Genomic DNA, 17,150 nt, shown 5'->3' on the forward strand with positions numbered 1-17,150 from the left:
ATACATATACCTATATAACGTACACATATATGTAATGTATAGTTATATAAGGTCACAAATGATATAACCATATCTTATATAATTGTATAGCAAATCCTATAAAATATAGTTAGGCATATAAAACTATAAAAATGGCTACATACTATATAACATAGTTGTTCACAGATGTGTGCAGCAATGATAATTTCTCAAAATCTTTTAAGCATAAGAAAAACTAGAACCTGGGACCAAACAGCAGTGGGTCATATAAGGCCTCTGGAAGCCAGGGGTATGTCATGGGGAAGATACAGATGAATGATTGCCTCTTGGAGGGAGGGGACTAGAGCTAAAATCAAATAACTTTTTAAAAAAACACACTGCATTCTTATCTTCATTTTGCCTTCCTGTGAAAGATACATCTTTATCACAGACTTGGAAGGGGCTTTAAGAGTCAACAGACCAGGAAGCTGAAGCCAGGAGGGGCAAAGCAGCTCAGAATCACAAGATGAAAAAGAACCTAAGAAATCTCTCCTTTTTTTTTTTTTTGAGGCTATAGACCCTTGTACATTTCCGCTGAATGTCATCCTGCCATAGACAGAGCTTATAATCTTTGGAGGCGCAAATAAGTTTTTTGTGTATGTATCTGAACTCAAGGCTTTGCGTTCTCACTCCACTTTATCACTCATGGCTGGCACTCTGCTGTGTGGGCCATGCCTCTAGTCCAGCTTATTTGGTGGTTAATTAAATGAAGTCTAGGTAGACTTTTCTGCCCCAGCTGGCTTCAAAATTCAATCCTCAGATCTCAGTCTCTTGAGTAGTTAGGATTATTGACATGAACCACTGGTATCTAGCTTAAAAGCAAGTAACTTTTCGGGAGCCAACACAAACCAGAGTCCATCATGTGCCTAGTGTGAGGAATGTGGTCAGCTCAGCTTTTATACTGGATATCCTATTCTCTCTCAGGGATAGGCATAGTTTTAAGGAATAACTGTCACATGTTAGAGCAGTAGTCCCTTCCTAATCTGTGATAAAAATGGACTTTTAGCAATAAGGTAGAATGAATACTAAGAATGCAGTGGGTTATTTTTTAAGTTATTTTGATTTTATCTCTAGTCCCCTCCCTCCAAGAGGCAACCACTCATCTAAAAACAGCATTTAGGTTGGTGTGTATTCTTTCTATGTATCTTCTGTGTGTGTGTGTGTGTGAGTGTGTGTGTATTTAATCTATGTAAAGGATGTGACTGTTTTGTTTTGCTCCTTAGCCTTTTTTCCCAAGTAGGCTAAAGTTTTGATGCAATTTGTTAAGTGTGAATCTTTTTGCGGCTACCTTGCTTTGTAGGGCAAAACTCACTCAGTTTTTGAAAGCAGTTGAAGCAATTATGATGACTTTTATCCTACTTTTCTTCTTATCTCAATTTTTTTTATCATGAACATTTCAAGAGAATTTAGGCCTGCATTAACTCATGCTTGTAATCCCAGCTATTCAGGAGACAGAGATCAGAAGGATCACAGTTCAAGGCTAAGCTAGGCAAACAGTCAGCAAGATCCTATCTTGGTAAACAGAGTTTGGTAGTGTATGCCAGTCATCCCAGGTACTATAAAGATTGTAGTCTGAGGCCAGGCCCAGGCAAAAATGTGAAATCTAACTAAAAAAAGAACTATAGCAAAAAAAATCAGTCTAGGGTCATAGCTCAAATGGCAAATGTCTGCATAGAATGCCTTGACTTTAAATCTCAAAACTGCTAATTAAGTAAATAAGTAAGTAAAAACAAATTTAGGAAACCGCAGAATTCCACTGAACCTAATATATCAACTTTTCTTTTCATACATGGACTGGAATGACACAAATGCACAAATTTTATATTGTTTTATAATTTACTATATCACCTGCTCTCTGTTTTACTAAGCTGTCATAAAATTTAATGCTGCATAGTATTTTATATACATGATACAGAATAAGTTCATAATCCCTGCAGTCATTGGACTTCAAAGTTTGTTTGTTGATTGGGTGATTGCTTTTGACAGTACTAGGTTTGAACTCAAGGTCTCATACTTGCTAGGCAGGTGCTACCAGTGAGCCACCTCTCCCACTGAAGTTAATTTTTTTTTTTGGTTGGTCATGGGACTTGAACTCTGGGCCTGGGCGCTGTCCCTCAGCAATTCAGCTCAAGGCTAGTAGTGCTCTACCACTTGAGCCACAGTGCTACTTCCGGCTTTTTCTGCTTATGTGGTGCTAAGGAATCGAAGCCAGGGCCTCATACATGCAAGGCAAGCACTCTACCACTGAGCCACCTTCCCAGCCCCCTGAAGTTAGTTTTGTTTTTTGTTTTTATTGTGAAAATACTGTACAGAGGGATTACAATTACATGGGCAAGATAATGAGTACATTTCTTATCAAGCATTGTAGCCTCCTCCTTTGTTTCCCCTTCCCATCCCCTCCCATCCTCCCTCCGGCCCCTTCCCCCCCATCCTCCTCCCCCCTGGTTAGTTTTTTAATGTGATTGTAATTAATATCCTCATACAGTTGGTCCCCAGAGTTGGTCTTTGTGCTGTTGTTGTTCTTCTATTATTTAGTCAGAGTAGAATTAGAAATTCTAGAGTGAAAATACAATTCTTCTCTGGCCCAGAGTGGAAGGTGCCACTTCTTGATTCTTGCTATACTCTCAGAAACAAAACACAAGACTCTTGTCTTCTGTCTAAATTGTCCCTGGTTTGTTTTTAGTGTGTTATGTTTAGAGCAGTTGCCATGGTAATTGATCTATTCAGTGTCACAGTGGTCAGAGGAGAGAGAGAGAGAGAGATAGAGAGAGAGAGAGAGAGAGAGAGAGAGAACTCCTGCTCTGCTCTGTCTCAAGTTCTGGAGAGAACCATCTGTTACCTGTATTGTGCATCCTTTCCAGGCAGCCATTGCACCTGGCACCAGAGAAGCGTTTTCATCATCGGTCCTTCCACTCACCATGGTAGAGGTTGGCAGGAGTGTTGCTGTGCCCCACACTTCAGTCTGACCTTCATGAACTATGAACTGTAGCTAAGAATAAACACAAGAATAGAAAATCCATACTCAGGTGCTCCTGTGTGCTCCTCCAGGGTTCTTGTGGAAGGAAATTTAAAAGTGGCTTACTGCTTACAAAGATCATGTGTCGGTGAAGAGGAAAAAGAAGAGGTGGGCGAAGAGGGTGGGAGGCATTTGCAGGAACATATGTTGGATTCTTTTCATTCTCCTCCGGGTAACAATGATTGATGGCATCTAGTGAGACCCCGTTTGTCACTTCCTTGGTACAGCTGGTGGTGGGGGTAGGGAAAAATCAATACAGGCTGGGCAAAGGATGGTAAGATACAGCTAGAAGAGGGATGGCTCTGAGTCTGGTATTCACACACATTACTCTCAGTTGTATTTTCCAGTAAAAATTGTCTTGTGCCCTTACTTTGAACTACCTGTGGAGAGCTGTTTTTCTCTTTGTCGTTTAGACTGTAGGAATCCATGGCCATGTTCATTGAACATAAGACACCTGTAGTTTAAGGGGAGAAAGATAAATAGAGCCATTCAGGATTCATCTTCTGCATTTGTTGAAATATGGCCTGCCATAACTATGACATTCTCTCTTGTTCTAGAATGCCTAGGTATTGGCAGGCATTTGTGATTCACATCTATAATCCTATCTGTTCAGGAGGCTGAGATCTGAGGGTCATAGTCCAAGGCCAGGCTAGTCAGACAAATTTGGAAGACTCTTATTTGCAGTTAACCAGCAACCAGAATTGACTGGTAGAATACCAGCCTTGAGTGAAAAAACTAAGGGAACACAGGAGTCTCTGAGTTCAAGCCCTAGTACTAGCACATGTGCGCACACAAATACAAAAGTTGGTGTTTAATATTTTATTTTTTAATAATTTTTATTGAGATTAGGTGATTACATAAATTTCACAGTATTTTGGGATAGTGATACTTAAAGTTGCAGACATATTTTAACCTTCACAAGGCAAGTTGTCATTATCATGGTCTATAATGTTTGTACATTCTATGAGCTTTGACAATACAACTATTTCTTTCACATCAGGTGATAGGTACATTTCTTTCCTTTTGCCTAGTGTAAGCTGTTCCCTCTTTCCCTCCCTTTCCCTCCCTCTCATCGTTGCCCTTGAGTTGCTTAGTTCGTTTTGATCTATGACCAGTGCAGCTGATGGGCCCCTCTGTTGTATATTTTCCCCTGTTTCCCTCTGATTCTATGTCTTCCTCCTAGCTTCCCTCAGATGTGCACATATATATATATATATATAGATATAGATATATATACCTATATCTATATATATACCATATATGTGGTGGAGAACATGGAGTCATTTAGAAATGATACAACAAATTAGAGTGGAGGTCCTTTGTTTCTCAGTGTCCTATTTACTTTGTCATATCTCCTTGCATTTTGGATTTAACATCCACATATCAGGGAGACCATGTGCCATTTGTCTCTCTGCTCTTGGCTTACCTTGCTCAACATGATTTGTTCTAGCTCCATCCATTTCCCTGCAAATGCCATTATTTTGTCCTTTCTAATGGTTGCATAGTATTCCATTATATATGGGTACCACAATTTTTGGATCCGTTCATCTCTAGTGGGGCATCTAGGTTGTTTCCATATCTTAGCTATTGTGAACAGTGCTGCAATGAACATGGAGGTGCATGTGTCCTTGTATCCTGGTTCCTGTTGCTCAGGGTGGATGCCTAGGAGTGGTATGGCTGGGTCATAGGTGTTTAATAATTTCACGTGGAAGATTTGGTTGGGGAGTAGTAATGAGCTTTCAAAGGGGGTATTCAAAGGCAGGAAGGAATTAGGACAAATTAGGAAAATTTACAATGACCTTTGGAAGCTTTCTGCTTTCATTTTCCTGCCCACACTGTGCAAATAAATGCTTAAAATGCAAGAATGAAGATGATTTTGTGGCTAGATCAGATACACAATGCAAACCCAGGAAGGAGAATCTGCTTCCTCAAATCATAAGCTGATATTCAGGCCGAATGTAGGGGGAAGCCTTCAGTGAGCATTGGTTGCCAGGAATCTGCTGTCACGTGTTTTTGGTTTTGTCCTCTCTACACCCCCTCCCCCCCCTTATCCCCCCCCCCCCGCCCCCTGCACCAAGCTCCTGTTTATCTTGCAGAATGGGGAAGCACTTTGCACTGCACGTGGACAAGATTTGTCACAAGTTCCCAGGGAGCTCAGTTCTTGGAGGCCTTTGGACAACTTGTTTTCCTGTAGGGTGTTGTATGCCCCAGCAGTCTCTACCCAGAAGACTCACTCTCAAATGCCTAGGCGAAGTGGGCAGGCCACTCCGTAGGCAGCATGAAGTGTCCACTTGAAGCTGATACTTTCTTACCTCCTTTTCATTTCTTGATCATGAATGGCTCTGTGTATATCTGTGTAGGTGCACATGGACAGGGCTTTGTGCTCTCACATGGCTTTTTCACTCAAAGCTGCTTGCCCTACCACTTGAGCCATGCCTCCACTTCTGGCTTTCTGTTGGTTAACTGGAGATAAGAGTCATTTGGATTTATTTGCCCAGCTGGCTTCCAACCTCAATCCTTTCTTGAGCAGCTAGGATTACAGTCATGACCTACCAGCTCCCAGATTCAAACAATTGTTTTTTGAGCACCTATTACATGTGTGGTACTTTTTCATTATTGGGATTCCACATGAAATATTTATTTTTACATTATTATTATTATTATTTTGCTGGTCCTGGGGCATGAATTCAGGTCCTGGGCATTGTCCCAGAGCTTATTTTGCTCAAGACCAGCAACTCTACCACTTGAGCTACAACTACACTTCTACCTTTTTCTGAATGGTTTATTGGAGATAAGAGTCTTGTGGACTTTCGTGCCAGGACTGGCTTTAAACTATGATCTTCAGGTCTCAGCCACCTGAGTAGTTAGGATTTCAAGTTTGAGCCACCAGCATCTGGCTTATTCTTATTTTTTATAACAGCGCTGTGAAGTAGCTAGTGTTATACCCAATTTCCTGAGAAAGGAAATTGTGGCCCAGAGAAGATGGTTGTACCCCTAGCCACTCATGATTGATAACTGGCAGAACCAAATGTGAAGCCAAGTTGTCAGGAGCTCAAAGTCCAATGTGTAGCCGAACCCCACAGATGTTACTGGAACTGGCGGTCAAAAGGTATACTCAGCTTCATCTTGTAGAAAAGCTTTACACATGTAAGGCTTGCTTTGAGAAAACCTAGTTTAGATCTGAACTGGCTTCTTTTTAGTTAGAGAGGCTATCAGTGATATCTCCCCTCATGACCCCTCCATGTTGTCAGAGCAGAGTGGAGTGTAGCAGAGATGTCCTGTGGAGCTGATAACAGATGTACATCACAGCTCAACTGCTTATGGGCTTTGTGATCCTGAGCAGGTTGTCTTCAAGCCTCTCCTTGCTTTTCTTTTTCTTTTAAATTTATTGTGAAGATGATACACAGAGGGGTTACAGTTACATAAGTAAGGTAATGAGTACATTTCTTTTCGAATGGTGTTACTCCTCCCTTGTTTTCTCCTGTTTTCCCTTCTCCCAGATTCCGCCCCCCCCAAGTTGTAAAGTTCATTTCCAGCATAGTGTTTTGTGAGTATCACTGTTGCATTGGTTCACCCTGTGTCCCACTGTTTCTGTGATTCCCCTTCCCTTTCCCAAACCAGATAAACTTATATACAAGACAAAGGGTACCAAAATAAAAAACAGTAACCACAGGGAATAAACCAGAGGGGGAAAAAATGAAAGAAAAAAAAAGATATCGTGTATACTGAAAACAGTACACTAAAAAAGAAAAGAAAAGAAAAAACCCTCTTGTTTCCATGTCTTAGAGTTCATTTTGACTAGCATCTTTTATGTAGTCATATGCACAAGCTATTGGGCTATTGTGATCCTCTGCTAGGACTCTCTTAGGCATATACTAATTATTACAAATGAGGGAAACCATGGAATCCATGTTTCTTTGGATCTGGCTTACCTCACTTAATATAATTTTGTCCAAGTCTTTCCATTTCCTTACGAATGGGGTGATGCCATTCTTTTTGATGGAAGCATAGAATTCTTTGTGTATCTCCTTGCTTTTCTAGTCAAGGACAAGGACCTTGATCTCATCAGTGTAAGAATGCATTCATGTAAGTGCCAAGTACCTGCTAAATGCTAGTCTGTGTGTGCTGAGTAGCTGAGCTGCATCTGTTAACAGTGGGCGTTACCAGTATGGTGGGAGCCTGGCTCTCATGAACATACATGAATATTTACATAGACCCTAATTACCATTCAGGTCTGTAATTTGTGTTTGGTAACAGAATTGCATTTGCAGGGGAGGAATGCATTCACTAAGAGAGTGCGACAGGCTGTGATGACAGAATTCCTGTTGACATGTTCTGGTTGCTGCCCGCAGGTCTGTATCACAAACCAAGTCCCGCTGAGGAGCAGATGCCCGCAGTGAACTATCTTAGCAGTGGATCCATGGGTGGCACTAGAATATGAACAGCTATGATAGTTGCCACCAATGGCTTTCTGTGTACCAGCCACTAACTTCCATTCACTCTCAACCACTCGCCAAAGCAGGATTTTTTTAGGCCACTTTAGAGGGTAGGGAACTGAGACTCTGGTTAAGTCAGTTAGCCCAGGGCTACAGGACTCAGAGCCTTGCTTCAGTTGTATGTGCTGTGTGCTAGTCAAGACCACCAACATTTTCACTTCTATGAGTTATACTCAGAGTGGGCAAGCCAGTCCAACAAAGAAACACATCAAACAGAGTGGAGAGTTCAACCCTTGCTGAACATCCCTAACCAAAATACTTTAAAACACACGCGCGCGCGCGCACACACACACACACACACACACACACACACACACACACACACACACACACACACACACACACACACACACACACACAGTATTCCTGACCAATAGTTCTACCTTGAAGGCATTTATTTCATACAGCACTTATATGATAGAGGCCAAGATTCTAATGGGTGGTTTTCTGAATAATAACTTGGATACCACTGTCCTAACAACTCTGCAATTCGTCCATGTTCTATGAGGCACAGCATGCATGTAGAATGGATTGGTTGGCCCAGGATTATTGTGTGTTTCTATTAGGTTGGTTGGTTGGTTGGTTGTTTTCTATCTTGCAAGACAAAATATTATTTTCCTTTTTGGCCTTAACCTAAAATTAGACATTTTTTTCCTTTCTCTCTCCTTTCTTTGTCTCCTAACTTGCTCATTCTTTTTCTTCCATTCTCATTTGGATCAGACCGTGTATATTTACATGTAGAGTTATTTATGGAAACTAACATAAACACACACACACACACTAGGTTGAAGAGAGACTGCTTGAATAATAGAAAGGGAACTCTTCTTGCTTCAACTCTTCTTGCTTCCTTCTTGTTCCTATGTGCTTTGAGTTTCCCTGCAAAGAGGGGAAAATATAAGCAATACTGATGGGATCCCTCACACAGGCAGGAAGGTGGGGCTCTCTGTTGCCCATAAGTGTTTGTAAGAACTACTTCAGCTTCTGCTTTGGGATGAAATATTCCCATCTGGCTGTTGTAGGCCAGAATAAGGAACAGGAAAGAAATGGTGAGGAGCGGAGGGAGGGAAGGAAGGCCAGTTTTGAGGTTTGATTTCAGTGGATTTTTAGGCTAAATTTGACAATGGTCTCTTGACCGCACAGGAACTCTTGCTAGCTTGATTTTATGTATGTGTGCTTTATGAACTGTCCATACCTAAATCATAGGCATGGATCATTAGACTAGAATTAAGAGTTTAGAAGTAAATGCTTTCTTTTCTAGTTAATTGATTTTCCATAAAAGTACCAACAGTTGTAGCCTTTTCAGCCATAGGACTGAGATAAGCCTGTATCTACATGCAAGGGAATGATAATAAACCTTTGCCTCACACCACATACAAGAAGTATGCAAAAATGGATCAAAGAAATTGAAAAGATACCAAAAGATGGAAAGACTTCCCCTGCTCTTAGAATAGCAAGAATAATATCATGAAAATGACCATGTTACAAAAGCCCTCTACAGATTCAAAATCTCAATGTTATTCTTTGCAGAAAATGAAAAGGCAATCCAGTATTCATATGGAAGCATAAAAGAACCTAAAAAGCAAAAGTAATCCTGAGTAAAAAAAAAAAAAGCAATATGGTAGGTATCACAATATGAGATTTTAAATTATACTAGAGAGCCATAGTAACAAAAGCAGCATGGCACTCACACAAAATCAGACCTGATGAAGGCTAGTGGAACAAAAGTGAATCCAGAAATGAAACCAGACAGCTATAGCCATCTAGATTTTAGCAAAGGCGCCAAAAATATATACTGGAGAAAAGAAAAACCAGTCTCTTCAACAAATAGTGTTGGTAAAATTGTCTATCTAAAGCTGGGCGCTGGTGGCTCACACCTGTAATCCTAACTACTCAGGAGGCTGAGACTTGAAGATCGCTGTTCAAAGCCAGACCAGGCAGGAAAGTCTGTGAGACTCTTACCTCAATAAACCATCAGAAAACCTGAAGTGGCCTGTAGCTCAAGTGGTAGAGTGCTTGCCTTCAGCTGAAGAGCTGAGGGATAGCGCCCAGGCCCAGAGTTCAAGCTCCACAACTGACAAAAAACAAAACAAAACAAAACTGGCTCTCTACATACAGAAGACTAGAACTAGACCCATCTCTTAACATGTGCAAAAATCCAACTCCAAATGGATCAAAGATCTTAATGTCACATTTAAAACTATTCCAGGAAAACACAGAGAAAACTCTAGAAGGTATAGGCACAGGTAATTATTTTCTGAGTAAGACTCAAGTGTCTAGAAAAATAAGAGTAAGAATTGATAAGTAGGATGTCATCAAATAAAAAAAGTTTTTTTCACATCAAAAGAAACAAATTACCAGGATCAAGAGACAACTCACAGGGAGAGGGAGAAACTCAAAGTTGTATCTGGGGTAATAGAGGCCCCTAAGCAGCTTTATGATATTCTTTCACCTAGCAGTTGTGTGGCTTTGGGGTTTTTCAGTGCCTCAGAAAAGCTGCAAAATCGTCTGAGAAAATCATTAGAATCTGAGAAAAATACCAAAACCTCATCTACAAATAGTAATCCTAACAGCAGCTCTTCCTTATTGGGGGGGGGGGGGGGAAACTATCAATTAAATAATATTTTCTATAAAGCATCAATCCAGTATTAGGATAGTGCCCTGTAATACTAGTTCTTGATAATAATGGCACAATTCTTTTACAGAAAGTGAAGCCCAATATTGCAAACCTGAAACATTTAGTAATCACTTTGTCATCCATTTTACCATGTAGTTGAGATACTTTATTGCGAAGTACTGTGAATCTTTCACATGATCACCACGTGTTGGGTACTTACTATGAGTAAACAGGTTTCCAGGTGTAAATGAATTAGTTATAAATATTTTTACATATTAACATAATCTGTATCAAGATATAGCTTTTGTCTTTGAGCAGTTTAAAATATTGTAAATAATAGTCATGGATACACACACAGACACAGACACACACACACATGTGCATACTTTGGTGCTGGGGTTTGAACTCAGGGCCTTGAGCTTGCTATGTAAGTACCCAAACACTCCAGCCACACCCATGGCTACTTTTTTTTGTACCAGTATTGAAGCTTGAACTCAGGGCCTCCTGCCCTTGCCCGCTTTTTCTCTCAAGGCTGTTACACTTATACCATGCCTCTACTTCCAACTTTTTGCTAGTTAATTAGACTGAAGCATCCCGGGGATTTTTGGTGCTTGAGTTGGTTTTGAACCTGCTTCTCAGATCTCAGCTTCCTGAGTAGCTAAGATTACTGGTATGATGAAGTTTTGGGGATCATCATTGTTTTAAGCCAATTGCACACATTTAATAACATTAGACAAAATTTTAATATAGTTCTGTCATTTTTTAAAGCAATCTCAGGCCTAAATTTTTATACATTAGAGCTTATTGTTTTCACACCCTGCCTCATTCACCCAGCTGTCAACACGTTCCACAGATAGCATTCCAGCTACCCATGTCCACTTACCTCCTTTCCTGCCAGTTACCAGTCACAAAGTTGTAACAGTGCATTTGTATGTTGCTGTATAGAAGGCAATTTTTAAAATTTTCCCCAAGATTATTTGAAAACAATTGCTTGGAAACAGCTTGTGTTTGGGTGTGAGAAAGCTTAGAATCTTGGTTCTGTAGTTTGGATGTAGACAACCATGTGTAAAAAACTTGATCCCCAGCCAGTACTGTTGAGAGGTGCACCATACCTACTTTTCAGAGGAAGGGCCTCGTGAGAGGTCCTAAGGTCACTGCTAGCAGGCCCCTGATGGGGTTTTAGGGCCCTAGCCCATCCTCTGCTTTGCTTTCTGATCATAAAGTAAATAGTTTGTTCCTTACATTCTCCGCTTCATTACCATCTGCCCACCCCCCACCATACAAGAAGCCCTAATCCATGGTTCTACCCAATCTTAAACAGAAATATTCTACTAAATGGAAATCTTTTTATTTTCCTTTATTTATTTTGTTATAGAAAGGATTTTTTGCTGGGGTTGGGGGAGAGGGGTGGGTAATGGTGGCACTGATGGCGATTGAACTCAGAGCCTCAAGTGTACTAAGCAGGTGCTCTACCATTTGCACCATAACCTGTCTTTTTGCTTTTATTTTTCCAGATAGGATTGTGGCTGGTCTAGAATTGCAATTTTCTCTTCTCTAAATTATTGGGATGACAGGCATGTACCACCACTGTTTCCAACTTTTTCTTTTTCTTTTCTTTTCTTTTTTTTCCCCGTCAGTCATGGGGCTTGAACTCTAGGCCTGGGTGCTATCCCTTGGCTCTTCAGCTCAAGGCTAACGCTCTACCACTTGAGCCACAGCACCACACTCAGTTTTCTGGTAGTTAATTGGAGATAAGAGCCTCATGGACTTGCCGGGGCTGGCTTTAAACCATAATCCTCTGAGTAGCTGGAATTACAGGCGTGAGCCAATGACGCCCGGCTACCAACTTTTTTTTTTTTTTTTTGAGACAGGGTCTTGCTGGTTGGCTTTGGACTTCAGATTCTCTCACCTCCACCTCTGAAGTGCTGGGATTATAGCAAGTGCTGCCACATACAAACTGCCCAGCTTTCTTTCTCCTCTTCCGCCTCCTTTTTTTTTTTAAGATTTTTCTCCTGTGTTGTCCAAGTTGGTCTTAAACTCACAATTCTCCCACCTTAGTCTTCAAAGTAACTCATATTACTGTAGCCAGCTAAACCTTCTCTTGTTATAAGTTGACTACCAAGTCTTCCATCTGGCCTAGGATATTGACTCAACCTGGACTAATTTTTTTAGACAATATTCTTGTTGATTTTTTAACAGGTATATTGTACTTTTACTTCAGTTTATTTGAAGCAAGGATCAAATAAAGGATGTTACAGTCAAGAAGGTTGTAGCTCCTTCTTACCATCCCTGCCTCTTGAGCAGAGGAAAGAACTCTAACAGTCACCCTATTACCAGGTGACTCTGTTCTGGTGCAGTTTACTTCTCAGCGCTCCCTCTCCCTTGCTGGTAACATTTCTCTTTTCTAAGCTCCCACCACGTCCCATTACGGTTTCCTTGAAATATCTTCTTAGTTTCCCTTTTTCCCACTTCTTCCCCTCTAATCCAGCTCCCTAGCAGTGTCTCCAGACATCCATTATACAGATTAATTGGCTGTAATTACCGCTGTCAGCACATCACGCCTCTTCTGTGAAGCTGCCAGGAGCTCTCTCCTTCCTAGGCGACAATGGAGCCCCGCTTCACTGCTGATACCCAGCCTCTTTTCTTCCCGTGAGCCCCCCACAAAGGCCAAAGTCTTCTTGGTTTCTCCCACTAGTCTGCCATCTTTCTTGTATAGCTTTGCTTTGCCCAGCTGCCTAACTGTGAACTCTCTCTCTGCCTATTCTCCAGGCCGAGTCCAGCCCCCCCACCATACCCAGCCTTCTTGGCATTTCCTTAGTTTGTTAACCCACTGACCACTCTTCACTTCCTAATTTCTTGTTAGGCTCTGGTGTGTGGCAGTGAACACAAGGTTCTCCCTAAAATGGTTCTCTGGGTTTTCTTGAAATGACACTGTCTTCTCTCAATTTTATATACAAACATATCTGTGTGTGTGTGTGTGTGTGTGTGTGTGTGTGTGTGTGTGTGTGTGGGCGCATGCATGCATGCATGAATATATTGTTAAGATAAAGCCCAGGGTCTCAAGCATACTAGGAAGTCAATTGTGTTTAATGTTTTCAAACACAAGGCTTATGTTTATATTTTTCTGATATATTCCATTTGTATAAAGTCTAGAAAACCGTCATTGCCTCCTTTGTACTTATTAAGAGTCTGTAGGCCCTTTGCAAGATAACATCCAGATCCTGCTGACATCTTAGATCAGGATGCGTTGTTAGAATTGTCACCCAGGAAGTGGTGGTGTGGCTTAAGTGGTAGGGTGCTTGCCTTGAGCTGAAGAGCTGAGGGACAGCGCCCAGGCCCAGAGTTTAAGCCCCATGACCAACCAAAAAAAAAAAAAAAGTTTAAGAAGTGGTGCTGTGGCTCAAGTGATAGAGTGTGCTAGCCTTGAGCTGCAGAATTGTCACACAGTGCTCCACTGACCCCCTCATGGTGAGGAGACCCCAGATTGTGAATGGTCTCCAGGTAGTCTTGTGGGGTGGTGGAGGGAGGGCATATGATACTCACACCAAGCGTTAGGTTTGAGTGGGGGTCAGTGCCTGGGTGGCAGGGAGGGAGAAGTTCCCACTGAGAGCTGCACACCTGCCTTTCAGGTATTGCAGTAGGTGATAATTACTCAAGAACAGATCGGCAGAGCATTACCCTCATGTCGCTGGCAGACTCCACGGACTCCAGTGTGAAATGTGAACTGGCTTGGCTTCTCTCCCACTTTCTGTCCTTCAGCCATGAATGACCTCTGTGCTGTCGTCCTAAAATCCTAGCCCAATGTCCTAAGACTTCATGTGACCTCTAAACCATTTTTTGAGACTCCAGTAGGTACCGTATTTCCCCCCAAATTCAAATATATTTAGTACATTTTTGGTTTAGGGGAAAGGAGTGAATGTTGTTTAAAGACAGCTGATCTTTCAAAACTTCTCACGCCCATTTTCCCTGCCTTGCTGCCTTTCCCGAGACTCCTTTCTGAGCCCAGACAACTACAGAGATGTACTTTGGACTATGTTCTTCTCCCAAGGCACAACCTCTACAAAATTGCCTCTGCTGAAGGCTCATAAACCGAGAATTATATTTTCTTTAATGTCAGCAGAACTAATTCCACCCATACAAAATGGCTTGGCCTCCTTCCTTCCTTGGCATGGAAGAGTATTGGCAGAAACTCAAATAGAGATGAAGTGCCGTGGTGAGTTGGTGGCTCTGGGCTCTTATTCCCCGTGGTCATCCCTGTCCAAATGTAAAGACGTTGGGGGTTGTACTTTCTTACTGTCTCCATTTACATCAAGTCACCCAACTGGAATCACTTTAATGCTTTCAATTCTTTTTAGGTGGATGGAAGTCTGCTTAGTTGAAGAATTGCCACCAACCACTGAACTGGAAGAAGGGCTCCGGAATGGAGTTTATCTTGCAAAGTTAGCCAAGTTCTTTGCCCCGAAAATGGTATCAGAGAAAAAGATCTACGATGTGGAACAAACACGTTATAAGGTAACCAGGAGCTAATTGGTTTGGGCTTCTAGCTGAAAGTGTAAGCTTGATATTTCATTTCCTTTTTTGCCCTCTTTTTATTGCTACTGTTTCTATAATGAGTTGGGCTATGGTGGGGGAAGTGGTACCCTTGGTCTGGGAGCCTGTTAGCAATCATTTCTGAGGCTGCATCAGTTTTTTAAAAAGCAAAGTGTTTCCATTTCCTGACCCAGGCTGAGAGACCTCTGATGTTTGGGGTTTTTCTTATGTCGCCCTCATGTTTTCTTCCTGGAGGTCATTTGTGACTTTATGATGGCCAGTAAATGTGAAAGTGGGGACATGGGATGCCTTCTTTTTTTCCCTCCTTAAACCACCCACTCAGTTTATTACTCCTTAAGTTCTTGTCAAGGAAGAAAATACTCAGCTGAGACTTGAACCTGTGGGCCTCAAGAATTAAGGGCAATGAGGTAATGTTCAAATAAGAATTCTCCATTTGCTGTTTCAAAGTGAGACTAACCTTTTTGTATTATGAATGGTTTTATGGCTAATACCACCACCACTATTATTTAAATTTGGAAGGAGCTGGGGGCTTAAATAAAATCATAATAAATTCACAAGAAAAAGTCCTGATCTCCTAAGGAGATGTTTTATAATTGTATAAATAAAATGTTATTTCGCTTTAACCTAATTGAAGGAAAATGTATATAGATGATACAGAACTAGCCTTGAGTTCGTAAGTAGTGAAGTTGGATAATGGGTACATAGGAATTGGTTATATTACACTGCCGCCTTTTTTATGTTTGAAATTTTCCACTAAAAAGTGAGAGAGGGAAACACTGATACCAGCCTACAAGGCTTCTGCCTTAGTGACGTCTCTTTAGAAGGGAATTAAAATGCATGGTGTTCTATTCTGAATGTGTGACCTCTTGTTTACTACAGACTACTACTGACCAAGAGTGCTAAAGCCTGCTTGAAACTTGATTTTATTCTTTTCATGTGTTTAAGGGTTGTGGTGGCAATTGCTGCTTTGGTTGATTTATGGTGCTAGTGATCAAAACCACGATCTTGCATATACTAGGCAAATGCCCCACCAATGAATTTCACCCTCAGCCCATATTTAGTTCTTTATATCAAGTGTGTGTGTGTGTGTGTGTGTGTGTGTGTACTAGGACTTCAACTTAAAGCCCGAATACTGTTTCTTAGCTTTTTGGCTCAAGCCTAGTACTCTACCATTTGAGCCACAGCTCTACTTTCAGCTTTTTTTGATGGTAAATTGAAGCTAAATGTCTCTTTGACTTTCCTACTTGGGATAACTTCAATCCTCAGATCTCAGCCTCCAGAATTATGAGGGTTATAGGCATGTACCACTAGTGCCTGGCTTTATATCAATATTTTTATCTGCAACTCTTTAAAAGTTACTTGTCTTACACTAAATATTGTTTCTCTTACAGTTTCAGGGACAATATGGGAAATAATAGAAATAGAAAGAGTGGGAAATATATTTTAGAGAACATATTTTAAAATGCATATAATGAATTCAGATCAAATGTTCACATAATCATTAAGGCTCAACAGTAGATAGTCACTTGACAGATCTCTTTGGGAACCATGTTCATTGCCAAGAAAAAAAAAAGAATAACTAAGTACAAGTTTGTGCCTTGATTATTTCAGGAATATATGCTGGTGTTTGTTAAAGGAAGTTTGGATGCATGATGTCATATTCCTCCCCAAATCCTATTCCTTATAGCCTTTCACAAGACTTTACCAAGACAGTGTTCTAGGAAGCCATAATTAAAGCTTAAAAAGTTGTGGGAAATAATTTTAGAATGGAGAAGCACAGGAAAATAAAAACAACTCTATCACTACCCACAAAATGAACACGTAACCACATTTTAGATTTTGGTTCCTCTTCCTCCTCCACCTCTTTCTCCTCCACTTCTTCCTCCTCCCTTTTCTTCTCCTTCTTTTCCTCAATGTTCCTATGATGGTTATTATTAAGATCTTGATCTGTTTTTGCCTGTGTGGATTTGCTGATAAAGTGTAGTTGGGCTTGGTGTTAGCCTGGTCTGGAAGGGGAAATTAGACATTTCTCTTTGACTTTGGGAGCTGGTTCTCTTCTCCCTCAGGTCATCCAAGACCTTGGGTATCAGTGTCTCCTTCCAGATCATCTCTGAACTCCCATGACAGTTTCCCCAAGGCTACTGGAGCTGGGAGCATCTTTTGGGATCACGTGTTTAAATGAACATCAGCTTCTCTTGGGGATGGATCTGACAGGGAACCTAATAGTCTTGATGCCTTATTGAAAGAAAATACCTGCAGGACACAGGCAGGTGGTGACACCCCTGAGCAAAGCAACACAGGGGAGAGAAGCATTCTGTATGGCAGTCCCCTACCCCTATCCCACCAGGCCTTAGGAAGTCTGGACTACACACATGCCATGTGGGTGAGGGCCAGGGGGAGGGAGGTGGCAGAAGGAGGGGGGCTGTTGCCAGCTGTGGCGTGGGAGCTCCTCCAT

At 41.3% G+C, this 17,150-nt stretch overlaps 1 protein-coding gene across 1 annotated transcript in view; it reads left to right on the forward strand.

Annotated features, from left to right (window-relative positions):
- Positions 1–17,150, forward strand: part of Iqgap2 (IQ motif containing GTPase activating protein 2) — a 256,337-nt gene that overhangs the window by 93,929 nt on the left and 145,258 nt on the right. The window contains exon 3 of the mRNA XM_042690727.1: positions 14,500–14,656. Coding sequence (XP_042546661.1) covers positions 14,500–14,656 — 157 coding nt within the window. The remainder of the gene's footprint in view (positions 1–14,499; positions 14,657–17,150) is intronic.

This window comes from Dipodomys spectabilis, unplaced genomic scaffold (genome assembly GCF_019054845.1).
Source record: "Dipodomys spectabilis isolate Male_0828 unplaced genomic scaffold, ASM1905484v1 ptg000140l, whole genome shotgun sequence".
Classification (NCBI taxonomy): Eukaryota; Metazoa; Chordata; class Mammalia; order Rodentia; family Heteromyidae; genus Dipodomys; species Dipodomys spectabilis.